This window comes from Squalius cephalus (genome assembly GCF_949319135.1).
Source record: "Squalius cephalus genome assembly, chromosome: 18".
Classification (NCBI taxonomy): domain Eukaryota; kingdom Metazoa; phylum Chordata; class Actinopteri; order Cypriniformes; family Leuciscidae; genus Squalius; species Squalius cephalus.
This window is the reverse complement of record NC_137139.1, coordinates 24,080,333-24,094,146: the sequence shown is the minus strand read 5'-3', so window position 1 is coordinate 24,094,146 and position 13,814 is coordinate 24,080,333. Positions and strand designations below refer to the sequence as shown.

Genomic DNA, 13,814 nt, shown 5'->3' with positions numbered 1-13,814 from the left:
AGCAGTGGGGAGGAGTCAGACTACGCAGCATTAAGTCCGACACAAACACGAGATGCTGCAGTTTGAACTGACAAATACCAAAGATCAACACTTCCTTTAAGAGCTGATGTATGTATATAATCAAGCATGATTCATCTTTATGCATGATTACGGTTGTGTTAAGGTGACTTCAGGGTGCCTTTTAGAGCATGTGCGGATTGTATATCATACAGGAATTATGTTAATAAATAAAATGTAAATAAAATAGTCCAGTAATTAGTTTACTTAAAACATGCTAATTTGCCCTCTAAATTGACAATAACCTAATTTAGACTAAATGAGGCTATTTCCTAATGGCTTTCCTATCCTGTACTGTATCAGTATCTTTTTTTGTAAAACATGACAATGGGAGCTGGATGGGACAATCGTGGAGCGGATGAGAGAAGCATGTTCATTATGCGGATGCTGCTGAGCCTGTTTCCTCTGGTCCTTGTGGTCTGGAATGGTGAGGCGTTACCTGTACCAGACAAACTATCACAAACCAATGAGGTGAGTCTCTAATTTTAAGCAAGACACTACAGGCAGAACTATTGTTGCATTTGTATCTGTAGATTTCAATTACAATGCATATTTTTAAAGGCCATTTTTTTTTCTCAAGCAAACTACAAACTTTCCAGGCCTATTTTTATATCTTCAGGGTTTTTAGAGGTTTGTTCATATTTCATTCACCTGATTTATATAAACATTTTGATTTTTTTTTCCATTTTTTTTTTCAGGCTGCTGACAGTATTTTCTGATTCATGGAGTGATAAAAGTGATATCTGAAATCCTCTCTGTAAAAACATTTAACTCTAATATGTCAACAAAATGAAACTAATTCTGATCCTGTCATCCAATGAAAATTTAATGCAAATCCGTGCATATTTAATTAGATAATGATTCAGAAAACTTGTAATACGAAACAATTCTCTTTAAATATATACTTTGATTAATCATATGGCGAAATAAGTATGGTAGCTATTAGTTGCAATTTTACCCTATTCACTTGTGGTGATTTTGGGGTGTAAATCAAATTCATGTGGTCATATTTGTTAGTATTTCCTAAGATCTATATTATAAGCTAAAAATAACTGTACTGCAGTGTTTTAATACTGTTAATGCTGTAAAAATCAATATAGCAGTGGTTTAATACTCAAGCCCTCAGAAATGTCTCTTATTTTCTAGATACTTACCAAAGACCAAAAGGACTTGTTGAAGATGATGATGACAGATATGGCAGAGCTGAACCTCACTAGTAAAGAACTAGCTGATCTTGACCCTGATTTTCTGAATGGCACTCTGGGAGAGAATTCTGTTGTTGAAGAGCCAATCCCTAAAGATAAATCTCCATGCAAGCTCTTCTTCTGGAAGACCTTCTCCTCATGCTAAAACTGGAAAACAGAAAACACTGATGATATGTCTGTTGAAATCTACAGTCCTGCCTTTACAGTTTGCCAATATAATCATACATTGTATTTAAATCAAAATGTATCCCTTGGCTTGCTGTTCCTGTATTGTATTTTATGCCTGAAGACATTTACAGTGTGAAACAGCAATCTTCAAATAATACAGTACTCTTTTGCATGTACACTTTATACTCCATCCAAGTCCAAAGAAACGTGTAATAAAAGTTCTACAAATCTCTTCATGTCAATCCTATAACTTTAAAACACCTTCAAAATCATGACTAGCATTGTTATGCTACGCCATTATAGCTTAGCTTACGACAATCAAGTGTAGTTTTGGCACCACCTAATGTAAACTTGAGGAAACTTCTTGTAAGTAGATGTGGCCAACTGATCTGGTAACCCAGTGACAATTAAAACCTGTCTGACACAGGTATGTGGTATTTTTATACATAAAGCAAACTGTGATATTAGACAGGACAGGTTAAGTTCAATCGACAGCATTAACACCCGATTATTCAAAAATATCGTCGTCTCAGTTTAAAAATAGAAAGACACTTAAAATAGAAGTAAACAAAGCCCCCAAACAGGACTCACCTGTAGGCTGCATGACTATGATCATCCGCCTAGGACAGTAGTCCCATCAAAAATGGCTTGTTTTCAACTTTATAACTTAAAAAAAATACATGTTAACTGAAAATTTTAAGTCGTTTGACACAAAGAGATCTTTACATTGCAGCTTTAAAAACATGGCAGCAACATTAGCTGTCAAACCAATTAGGACACTTTCTTTAGTGTATTTCTTTAAATCATTCATTACAATTTTGTAAGCAAATGCATTGTTTTTTTAAATATATATTCAGCAGTTATTCACTTTGAGGAGAAACTACCTGCAATTTTTCTCACTGTGATGTATCCACAAACAGCAAAACTACTTAGTATGTTTGCAATGTACTAAAACAGTAGATTAAATTAAAGTAGTTTTACACTTCAAAACTTACATGGAATGTTTACAATTTACAATCAGGTAAAAAAAAATAAAAACAGATACAATTCCTCTGTGTATGTTTATTATGTATTTTGAAAAAATGGAAATCCTGCCAGTGATTCAAGTCATTGATAACACAAACCTCATTCACAAAATCCTATCTGTTCAACCACAACAGGTCACTGTATGGAAAATAGGCCTTTTCAACTAAGTAAAATCTATTTACAGTGGGACAGATCACGTGAAAGCAATCAAACAGAAGGACTCAAGATCAATGACGGCATTGGCGCTGGAAATACACAAGCATGGATGTCAAGTCATTTGTGATGGGACTGATCCTTGAACGCATTGGTTTAACTCTGCTTTTAGATTGCCTTGTACTGTCTTTAGTCATGCACTCCAGCCAATTGGGAATTGTCCATTGAAATTTCAATAAGGATTCCAGGGAAATATGGTTACAGTGAAGTGACGTAGTCCCTTTTCAGGTTAAAGGCATACAGCAGCAGTCTCCACAGATGGACTGTGTGAACTTCAGTCTTCAGATCTCCCATTATAGACTTCACTCAGGGTTCTGAGGTAAACCTGGGCCCGCCGAGTCCAACGTTCCTATACATGCGAATTAAATAAGTGTTTGCAATTCAATTAATGTCTTCAAACAAATAAGCCACTATCAAAATAACTAGTCAAATTATTCTTTTTTTTATTTGAGTTCCCTTAGATTCACAAAACATATAAAAAGCATTCAAAACACATAACAAAAGAAACCTCCTCTTGAAGCATTCTTCGCTTTCATCATCAATACATCACCCCAGTTAAGCCACTCAGAGCTCACGCTCACCCTCATTCACCGCCCACTCCCAAAGCCCCGCCCACAGACAGCATCACATCACGCTCACACATATGAGTTCAGTAACAGCGAGATAGAACACACACCATACACAGCATTCACATCAAATTAAGCAAGAACACATACTTAGTAGATCACTTAAACATTCCACTACATATAGCTTTTTTTGGGGTTATTTTTTTTTTTTTAAATGCAGCTCTTTAAATATGATTGCAATATAAGAAAGGGAGGAAGGTAGACAGAACAAGAGGGACGGAAGAATGTAAATGAATGTCCTTCTGATGGTCCTACAGAAAAAAAAAAAAAACACTCGCTGCCTCTGTTCACACTCGCTCACACAGGTTCTTCTCACAGCCATCACGTCCCTTTTCGGCATCGCACACTTGCGTTCAAGTTCTCTCTCTCTCAGTGCGTTCGCTCATTCAGTCTCTCACTCGTGGCGCACCAACAATCCATCACCATTTCACTCTCAGCTCTCAAAAAAGCGGACAGATTTCATCCATGAAAAGGGGGAAAAAAAGACAACACCCACCGTCTAACACAGTATATGCAGAGTGAAGCTGTGCTCTTTGATGGCAAAGCATTTACACATGGGAAGAAGGGAACTGATACTGAGATCTCTCGAACATTGCGGCCAACGAGGGGCTTCTTCCCGGGAAATTGGAAAAGAGGTGATGAACTGTAGAAGAGATTTATGAAGGCTTGACCATAAAAAACGTTGAGGGAAAAAAAACTGCAGAGAACAACTCAAATTGCTTTCCACATGGAGCATATTTAAATGTACTGGATGCTCAGATATGTGGGCTTACTGAAAATAAAATACATTTTATCCATAAGGGAAAAAAATCTCATAGTGTTCATTTCACTCCTAACAATTCCAACCACTAAATGAATCTTAAAGAGCAATCATCATATGTATACGAAGAACATTCAGAGTTTTACAAAATCAAAGGCAAATATGTAAGGGACGTAATATCTGACTAAACTTTCTTCTCTCAAAATACTTACCATACAACCTAGATATTAGGATACTTCATGACTGAATTCAAATCCCTCTACATTCCCCAGCTTGACTTTGTCTCCATGCTAGATCCAAAGCCAGAGTTGAACCCACTGCCCGTGCCTGTATTGGTACCCGCCCCCCACCCGAGACTAGCTGAGCTGCCAGTGTTGTAGTTGCTGCTTGGGTTGTAACTCTGATTCTGATCTCTACTAGCACTGTTCTGCCCGCTAGGAGTGGTGCCGGAGGCGGCTGTCTGATTCTGCTGATTGGCCAGCATTCCCATCATGCCCCAGCTACTCTGCAGGGCTGCCTGAGCAGCTGCCATCATGGCTGGATTCAGGCTAAGGGCCCCAAAATTCACATTGCTGTTTGGACTGCGACTACTACCAAAGCCCTGCCCCCCAAACCCCCCGAATCGCCCACGATCCATCATTTGCCTACTATTATTGTGCTTAGGCTCAGCGTTGGAGATGTGCACACTGGTTCCTTTGATGATCAGGTCCTCACCGCACAGAGACTGGGCAACCTGGAGGAGGGGAGAATCCGTTAAAATGAGCGGAGAACGAGAGCAAGCCAAAATCACGAGACTGAAACCGATAAAAGACTGACCTGATCATCTGCAAAGGTGACGAAGGCGAAAGCTCGGAAAGGTTTGGGGATGAACACGTCTGTGACTTCGCCATACTGCATAAAAAACTGTCTAAGCTCATCGGTTGTCATGTCCTCTGTGCAGCGACCCACAAACACTTTCCTGCTTCTCATAGGCTCATCAGGGCCAGCCTGTTCCAGGAAATACTAAATCATTTAATAGAAAACAGGGAACATTCATGCAGTGTTCAGAACGACAAGGGCATCACAGTACATTTGAAAGATGAAATGTGTATGTTCAAATTTAAATCTGAAACAGCTTAATACTTCTAAACACAAATAATTTGAACTATGTGTGGTATTATGTGACTTAAGTGTTGTATGTAGACATACCTTTGAGTTGGGGAGTTTGCAGTCGCACCATCTTCCATCAATCATATGCCGTTGGGACATGGCTTTTACTTGTGTTTCGTATTCTGTAAATCTCACAAAGCCAAATCCTTTGGAATTTCCAGTTTTTGTATCTCTCTTCACCTGAGGGAAAAGGTAATGCTCAGTGTCACAGCTAACAATACAGAATGTGTGATACATGACCACATTTGAGTAAGAGTGAACCCAATTCTGTCATTAATTGCTCACTCTCATGACTTTCAAAACCTGTATGACTCTCTTCCTTTCATGGAACTCCACGGAGTTATTTATCGTCAAATTCTGAGCAGCTTTTTCCATACAATGAAAGTGAATGGTAACTATGGCTCTTAACCCTCTGGTATTCCTCATTTGTGATCCTCAGCAGTTGAAATGGACTATATTGACAATATTGTGCACAAGTAGTGTTGCCTATTGTGTTTTTATAAAACAGCCTAAAAACTTGGCAGTCACCATCCTCCAACTTCTACTTTCTGCTCCACAGATGAAAACCCATCATAAAGATTTGGAACGACATGACGGTGAGTAAATTTAAGTTTGCTTGTTTGTTTAGGGTGAACTATCCTTTTAGGTTTGCTCATACTAACCTGCACCATGATCACCTCTCCAAAAGTGCCGAAGTAATCTTTCAGGTCTTGCTCTGTTGTTTTCCACGGCAACCCAAGCACAATCAAATCTGATGTCTTCTGCACACCTCTCTTGATCTTCACAGCCGATGCAGCATCCATTTCATCCATCTTCCTCTTGTTATCTGAAAAGTGCATTCGTTTAATGAAAATCAAATACATTGAATTAACATGCACATCAAAATGCATTAAGACAGGGATATGCAGTGGATGACATAATCCATATTTTCTGTGCATCAACAATTCCCAAATTATGTCCTTGCATTCAAATAAGCACAATATTAACAAGATCTGATCATACCTTTTGGATAATTGACCACGTACACGAGATTGCCCCAGTCTGATTCGGGTGCATGAAGAATCCCCTCCACTAGTCGGACCCCTCTCATGCACTGAGACACGGGGCTGCGGTATCTAAGGCCGCAAGCACCGGGAAACTGCGCGGCAACGGTTGAGAGCAGCACGGTGCCGTCCTCCTCGGACGGGATCTCCATCGGCTCCTCGTTCTCATCCTCCGCGACGCGAATATAACACTCAGTCATGATTAGAGCTAGGCTAAGAGCTTCCGACCAGATCAATAATTCAGCTATAAGGGAACTAAGTTAACCGAGCTGAAACCGAAACTAGTAAACCGAGAAAGACTCAAAAGTAAACACAACCACAAATTTGTCGGCAACAAGTGGTATGTCTATTGTTTGCGTGCGACTGTAGTCAATGAATGCGGGGTGCCATTAGCTAAGCTAAGCTATTTGCTAACCGCGCGCACGTTAGAAATGAATGGCGCGCCGCACCCTGTTTCCGCCTACTTCAACGCTTTGCAAATACCTACTCATCGACTGTACGTGCTTATCTGCAGATTGCGATTAAAACAAGCGATTTAAAGTAATAAAAATAAAGACAACGAGTGAACCAATGCATCCAGTTGCTGTTCCGACCCCCAAAACTGATAAAATGGCCACCCAAGATGCGTCACTAAAGGAATGACATCATCAGTTTGGGCCGTCTCATCACAGCACATGGAGGGGTTTGAAAATGTAAGATGTTACATTTTTTTAACGCATAACATGATTTGTGATATACTGTGTCAGACGGTGTGATTCTGTCTGGTCTGTTTATGATTATGATGGCCCGGTGGGGTTGTAATTTCCATTTAAAATGACAGAAATAATGTCAAATATGCAAGAATCCACTGTAAGGTTGAAAGCTTCTCATTTCTTATCTTACAGGTTAGTTACATCAGACCTAGAACAGACAAAAGCACTGTAAAACAATAGATTTAAAGACAAAGGCCTGTAATATTAACAGCACAGTGTGCAACCAATGTGTTTAGGGACATATATGTATGTTGTATTTATAATGTGTGATTATTTTGTCTGTATTGTAAAACCATCACATAGTGCACAGGATTCCACACACAATGTGTACTTTCACTTGAGGGATGTGTGATGGTTTGGTCAGCCTTCTCATTGTTTTTTATAGTTCTGTAATGGCTAAGATTGACAGGACCATATTTATGCTATACTGCCAACAATGATATAATCAATATTCAGTTTACAGACAAACATGCAATTTTATAGCAAAATCACAATTAGGCTACTCCGTGATTACTGTGCCCCAATCTTGCAAAGTTCTTGATAACAACTGTTAACTCATGAAGTGGCCAAGACATTTTATTTGGAAAATATAAAGCCTCATGTTAGGCATAATGTGAATGAAAGGAAGGAAGAAAGATTTTTATTGCTGTGCAGGTGCAGGTTTCCCTCCTTCCATTGCTTCTCTCACTCTTGTGCATGTTGTATAATTTTATGATGAAATGGATCAGCCTTCCTCGCTCTCACTCACTTGTAACCTAAAAAGCCAAACACAGCTGACTTGTAAGCAGTATAAAATACTCCGTCCTCATGAACCAACACACAATGAACCATGTCACTGATGCTCACAAGGGTTTTACTTATTGCAGTGTAAGTAACTGTATGCTTATGCTTGAAGTATTTTCTCCTGTAATATTACTAAAATTGTTATTGTTGCCTTTTTGCTTCACACAGACTCTTCATTTTGCCTATATGGGGAAATGTTTTGCGACTTCAGAAGAGAGACTGGGTAGGCACTAGTCCATCTGCAAGCATGACAGGTAATTATTTGTAGTATGTTATAGTCTTTGCACTGAAGTAAAAGAATTAAGTAGAAATGACTGATTTTCATTTTCTTAGAGGGTGATGTGGAATGTTTCTCTGAGTACATGGAACTTTGGATCCATAGAATGAGAATTGAGGGATTGAGGCTTTGGCTTTCTGGAATATTAAGGATTCAAGGTGAGGTATATGGACATTGATTGAATTACTGAATTTAAAGGGATGGTTCACCCAAAAATGAACCTTTTGTCATTACCTAACTCACCCTCAAATTGTTCCAAACTTGTATAAATTTATTTCTTCTGTTGAACAGAAAAGAAGATACTTGGTAAACGAACAGTTGTCGGCACCCATTGACTTCCATAGTAGGATTTTTTTTTATGGAAGTCAATGGGTGCCGTCAACTTTCTGGTTACCAAATATCTTCTTTTGTGTTCAACAGAAGAAAGAAACTCATACAGGTTTGGAACAACATGAGGGTGAGTAAATTATGACAGAATAAAACATTTTGGGTGAACTATCCCTTTAACATAAGAGAAGAAATTAAACTGATCATAAATGAACAATTTTTCACCTGTAATATAAAGGTTTCTGGGAAAAAACATTATGGTATCCACATTTCATATTTTACACTTTGATATAATTATTTTGTCATTTATACTTGATGTTGGATAGGACACTCAAATATATTTAATGAAATAATGAAAATATAAAAATGAAATATAATATAATGAAATGTGAATTTCTCACTTGGGGGATAAATTAAGTCAATCTAATCTAATTGTATAAAATATAAAAATATATTAAAGTAATAATGTTATATAAAAACAAACTTATATGTTAACTAAAACTGTAGAAATATTATAGACTTTTCATAAATATACTACTTTTTATACTTATAATGATATAAAGTTACTTTAAGAGTTCCATGTCACACAGTAACACAGACAGTGTAAGGTGTGAGTATGACCACCATTTGAAACGACAATACAAACAATTAATGAATTCACATTCTCTATTGTTTTATGTGTTTCTCACATTAATTTACATTCTCTAAATGTATTTCAAAATATGTTCTGTGTACTAGTTTTATAAATCTCTTGCTCTTTCCAGTGGGTCTGGTGTCCATGGAATATCTAAACCATCAGCTGTCTTCATGTGGTTTTGCCCTACACCGAGATCTAGACAAGAACTATATCTTCAGAGTCATGTATAGTGGATGTTTTGTCCAGTTAGAGGTCAGAAAATGTCCCTGTTTGTCACTAAAACATATTGTGTTGCAGATAAAAATCTGTCCCTTTTTATCACTGCATCACAGAATAACATTTGGTGGTGATATTTTAGCATGGCAGTTATGTGATTGTGCTGAACCTGCTGAAGAGAGTAAGTCGTTTTGGAGGCAGGACTCAAAAGTTTATGATGAAGTGTCCAGCAGTGTTAGCGCCTCCTAACAGAGAATACATCCAGTGTGATTCAGACTTCATTCAGGTAAGAAAATTCGATTTCCTCTCTTGATCTCTCTCTCTCTCTTCATTTTTTCAAAGCTCTTTTTTTTTTGTGTTCAAGGTTACCAGAGAGATCCCTGTGGATAACTGGAATAATGAGGTAATTTATAATAAATGTTGATATGTGATGTCACAAAGAGATGAACGGGTCTAATGTGAAACATTTCTGATGTGATTTTTCCACTCAGCTCGACTGGTCTCTGGCCTTGAGAGGGAGTCTGGTGGTGGCTTTGGAGGATTCCAGTCTTATTCAAGTAAATGTTGAAATGCACAAACCAAACATAACAGTTCAAGGGAGTAGGGGTACCATCTTAAGTCCTGTGCAGGTAAGACTGTGCTGTCAGATTGTGGCTGTGAGAATTTGTAATAGCTTAGTAATGAAGCAATATTTTTTTAATACAATTTATTGTAAATATTTTTTCCTTTAAGTAACAATATTCGTATACCCTTCAAAAGTTGATTTTTAACAATCTTAGTGTGAGACGAGTGCATATTCTAATGTAAATTGATACTGTGTCTAATGTGTCTGTTTTTGACAAATGGTTAAATTTAATCAATTCATTAAAATAAAATTTGATCAGGCTGTTACCTGTAAATTTAAATAAATTCTGTATTATCAATTTTATGTCATAATATGTATAACTAGGCCTACAATAAAACATTAGGGAAAATATACACTACCATGCACACGTTTTTTTGTTGAAAGAAGTCTTTTATGCTTACATGTCTGCATTTATTTGATCAAAATACAGTAAAAACTTTGTGAAATATTATTACAGTTTAAAATAACTATTTTCTATTTGAATATCTTTTTATGTAATTTATTCATGTGAAAAAGCTGAATTTTCAGCATCATTACTCCAGTCTTCAGTGTCACATGATTCTTCAGAAATCATTCTAATTTGCTGATTTGCTGCTCAATAAACATTTCTTTTCAAATCAATGTTGAAAACTGTTGTGCTACTTAATATATTCTATTTTAAATATATTTATTTTTAATTTAAAAGTCTTTACTCTCAATTTTGATCAATGCATTGCATCCTTACTGAATAATAAAAAAAAATTTACAGACCACAAAGTTTTTTGTGTATATATATATATATATATATTCCAAAAACTCACTTTCATTTGCTTTTTTTGTTGTTGCCCCCAGCCCTTGTAACTTTCCGACCTTGCTTGAACTAGTTATTTTCTAAAGTGTGCCGCCTAGTGGTTTGTAAGTGAATGGCATATTTTTGGTACTTGACTGCTTATTTTGATCCTTTGTGCTTTAGTTGAGTCAAAAGCAGGGCTGGAAATGAAAGTGGGATTGAATTTCAAGGGGGACTAAATTCCAAAGTTCAAAATGTCTATTATCCACGTAATAGCAAAAATGCTACGCAAAGTTCATTCATAAATATAGTGTGATTTTCAGCATTTCAACCACTGGTCAAAAGTAGCCAAACTGGCTAAAGAATTGACTATAAACCTCTTATTTAATCCACCGTGTGCTTCAAACAATTCAACGGCAGGGTTTTTTTTTTTGCATTAAAAGTATTCTAATCTTTTAGGTTTTCAAATCTGAAGGACATTTCTTACCTCTCAAACTGGTCAGTGGCCATTATGCCTACAGCATGGAGGCGACCTGCCCAAATGGTTTGTTACTATGGTCATATCTTAGCATTTAACTTCTTTATTTTGCCATATTTCTGTCATATTTGAACAGTCATTCTGCATGTTTCTTTCAGTGAACCAGTTGCCATCTGAGGACACGGTGCTGCATGTCTATAAACGGCGCATGGGCTTGACCAAGAGAGGTGGATATCAAAATGAGACCCTGTCAGTTAGCAGTGTGATTGTGGAACAGACTGACACATTCACCTGGTCAGAGACGAGTGACTTTGTGCAGCTTGTCATTCCCACATCCCACATTCAACAGAAAAAGGTCAGTAGTGAATAACTTTATACATATACACTACCATTAAAGTTTTCAAAATACGAATTTTTTATGAACTTTCAAAATTTTTGAAAGAAAGGAATACCTCTTTTCAGCAATGTTACATTAAATTGATCAACAAAGTACTGTATATTAAAATATCTTAAATGTCACAAAAGTTTTCTATTTCAAATAAATTGTGTTCTTTTAAACTTAATTAAATGATTTACATATTAAGCAAAACACCAGTTTTCAACTCTGATAATTATAAGAAATGTTTATTGAGCAGCAAATGAGCATATTAGAATGATTTCTGAAGGATCATGTGACACTGAAGACTGGAGTAATGATGCTGAAAATGCAGCTTTGCCATCACAAGAATAAATAACATTAAAAAAATGAATTAAAGAGTTTTGAAGCTTTGGAACAAGGATATCTACATTTTAATTTAATTTATTTGAATTTTTTATTTAATTTATCATTTGTAATTGGGACAGTACTGTAATTTTTTTATGTATTTTTTTAGGAGTGCAGTGGTCAGGAAGGTGAGACACTTCAGCAAAATTTCTACAAGATAGACGCGGTTCTCACCTTTAAAGAGACAAATCACAAAATGCACTGGACTATGGAAAACACCTCACCATGTTCAGGTTAGTGTCGTTTCAAAAAGTTCCTTAGTCACTTCTTTTTATGTTCAGGTTAGACCGTTTGAATCCCCAATTGATTGAATCCTAAAAATTGATACAAATGTATTTCAGAGATATTAAAATCACATTTGATGCATGATGAACCAAAAGAAGCCAATTTCACAACACATTCTCCTGAGGGGATTACAGGTGTGCCAGAAGCTCCTGTTGATTCCAACAAAGAGTTTACTCCTACCGTGCCACTAAAGACCACGTCTACAGCATCACATACAGCGACCAGCTTAACCTCGGTACCAACCCAACAAATCCAAACAACCGAGGCTCTTAGAACATCATCTCGTCTTTCACCATAAATGGAGATGATGGGAAAAAAGTGACTGCTTTACATCCTAAAGAACAATAGAGATCCCTCCAGAAGTTCACCTGCGCATCATTAACTGTGAGGGGCCGTAATGCACAACGGATGGAAATGCAGGTACCAACTGCACGTGTCAGTGATTTTCCATACTACACTATTACAATTGGTAGTCCATTAATCACAGCGGATGTAATCACAATTTGAAATACAGCTACACATTTAAGCGGCATTTTCACTCAGACTGGGATTTACAACACAACAGTCAAGTGGACCCATGCATCTTTTCCGTTGACAAGCAAAGTGCCATTGGAATCACATGTGGGGAATGATTACATCTAAGACTGTGTTGGTCATGCCAGTTAAAAACAAGCTACTGTCTTAGAACTCTCTTAGCTGTGTGTCTCCTCTCAGGAGTAAATGTGGAACAGTAATATGTTTTATATAGCAAAAAAATTGGTTAATTCTCAAGTTGTTCACTAACTATCCCAGTCGCTTCCCTGAGAGACAGAAAGTGCCTGCCATAATGTATTATCTTAAGTACAGTTTCTGTAATGTTTTTGTATTATATGATTATTTAGGTGTGTTTAGATCTATATAGATTGTTTATTTATAACGTGGCTCTCTGGAATACTTCATTCTAATTGGTCCGTCGCAGCATTCATCGGTCTAAAATGTCCTAATTCTCACGGTCGGCCATATATTGCTGCATATCAGTCTGATTATCTGGGTAACTGATACCAGTGTCATGAGAACTCGGGTCCTCTCTCGAAATCGGTTTTCAATCAATAGTTACACTATGTGCACAAAAGCCACATTCATTTAAAATATGTACAGTATGTTGATATACTATATGCTGTGTAATAAAATGGACATAATGTAATTTCTTTCACTTGATAAACTTTTAATAAACAATAATTCAACATAATTACTTAGTTTTTTTAATAAGTGAAATATCTGTTCATTTAACACTTGTCTCTCGTATCACACCGCAGACTCACTCTCCCTTGTTTCTTACAAACACAACTGGTGTTATCTTGCGTCTCAGTTATTGATTCTAGTAAAAATGACCTCTGTATTAATATTACTGTGATAATTGTTGCTAGGCTGAAGTTTAGTACATTGTTATGAACTATTTTCTGTTCATTATACCTTACATAAAGTATATAAAATGAATAACATGTAATCTTATGACTGACACATGATCTGGATTAATACACATTGTGTTTTTTACTAAAATATGTTTATGATGTGGACACCCAGCAGAGATGTTTTCTTGCTGAAGCCTGGTGTCTGGTGTCAACACAAGAGCGTTTTCCTTCAAGGTTGTGATCTCTGTTGTAATTTTTACTGTA

General features: G+C 36.8%; 3 protein-coding genes across 9 annotated transcripts; 2 read left to right on the top strand and 1 right to left on the bottom strand.

The window, feature by feature from the left end:
* The first annotated feature begins 3 nt into the window (after window positions 1-3).
* Window positions 4-2,453, top strand: sst6.2 (somatostatin 6.2). Its single transcript, XM_079848978.1, has 3 exons — window positions 4-108; window positions 361-528; window positions 1,204-2,453. The coding sequence occupies exons 2-3, from the start codon at window positions 379-381 to the stop codon at window positions 1,405-1,407; spliced, it is 354 nt and encodes a 117-aa protein (XP_079705104.1). The 5' UTR covers window positions 4-108; window positions 361-378; the 3' UTR covers window positions 1,408-2,453.
* Window positions 2,454-2,477: 24 nt separating this feature from the next.
* On the bottom strand, window positions 2,478-6,873 carry tardbpa (TAR DNA binding protein a; the record flags this gene model as incomplete). 7 transcript variants are annotated; one of them, XR_013818972.1, is made up of 7 exons in its annotated part: window positions 2,478-3,018; window positions 3,792-3,938; window positions 4,704-4,788; window positions 4,872-5,057; window positions 5,244-5,384; window positions 5,867-6,030; window positions 6,207-6,873. XR_013818972.1 is itself a non-coding variant. In XM_079848976.1 (6 exons), 6 exons carry the CDS (start codon window positions 6,445-6,447, stop codon window positions 3,844-3,846), a joined length of 897 nt encoding a protein of 298 aa, XP_079705102.1. In that variant the 3' UTR covers window positions 3,100-3,843. The 7 variants fall into 7 exon arrangements, 4 of the variants coding, with proteins under 4 accessions (XP_079705100.1, XP_079705099.1, XP_079705102.1 ...); XR_013818973.1 differs by having other exon boundaries at window positions 4,872-5,042; XR_013818974.1 differs by having other exon boundaries at window positions 3,792-4,788; window positions 6,207-6,447.
* ciroz (ciliated left-right organizer protein containing ZP-N domains) lies at window positions 6,300-13,385 on the top strand. The gene is made up of 11 exons (XM_079848977.1): window positions 6,300-6,939; window positions 7,951-8,036; window positions 8,116-8,217; window positions 9,151-9,275; window positions 9,382-9,525; window positions 9,604-9,642; window positions 9,731-9,868; window positions 11,093-11,177; window positions 11,270-11,466; window positions 11,984-12,107; window positions 12,216-13,385. The coding sequence occupies exons 2-11, from the start codon at window positions 8,030-8,032 to the stop codon at window positions 12,455-12,457; spliced, it is 1,203 nt and encodes a 400-aa protein (XP_079705103.1). The 5' UTR covers window positions 6,300-6,939; window positions 7,951-8,029; the 3' UTR covers window positions 12,458-13,385.
* Window positions 13,386-13,814: the final 429 nt, after the last annotated feature.

What these genes read in the sequence shown, in the direction of transcription:
- ciroz (XM_079848977.1), top strand. An exon ending in TGGATAACTGGAATAATGAG is followed by an intron (nt 9,643 to 9,730) that starts GTAATTTATAAT and finishes TTTTCCACTCAG; the next exon opens with CTCGACTGGTCTCTGGCCTT. An exon ending in CCCACATTCAACAGAAAAAG is followed by an intron (nt 11,467 to 11,983) that starts GTCAGTAGTGAA and finishes GTATTTTTTTAG; the next exon opens with GAGTGCAGTGGTCAGGAAGG.
- sst6.2 (XM_079848978.1), top strand. Translation starts at nt 379, where the DNA reads ATGACAATGGGAGCTGGATGGGACAATCGTGGAGCGGATGAGAGAAGC. An exon ending in AACTATCACAAACCAATGAG is followed by an intron (nt 529 to 1,203) that starts GTGAGTCTCTAA and finishes CTTATTTTCTAG; the next exon opens with ATACTTACCAAAGACCAAAA.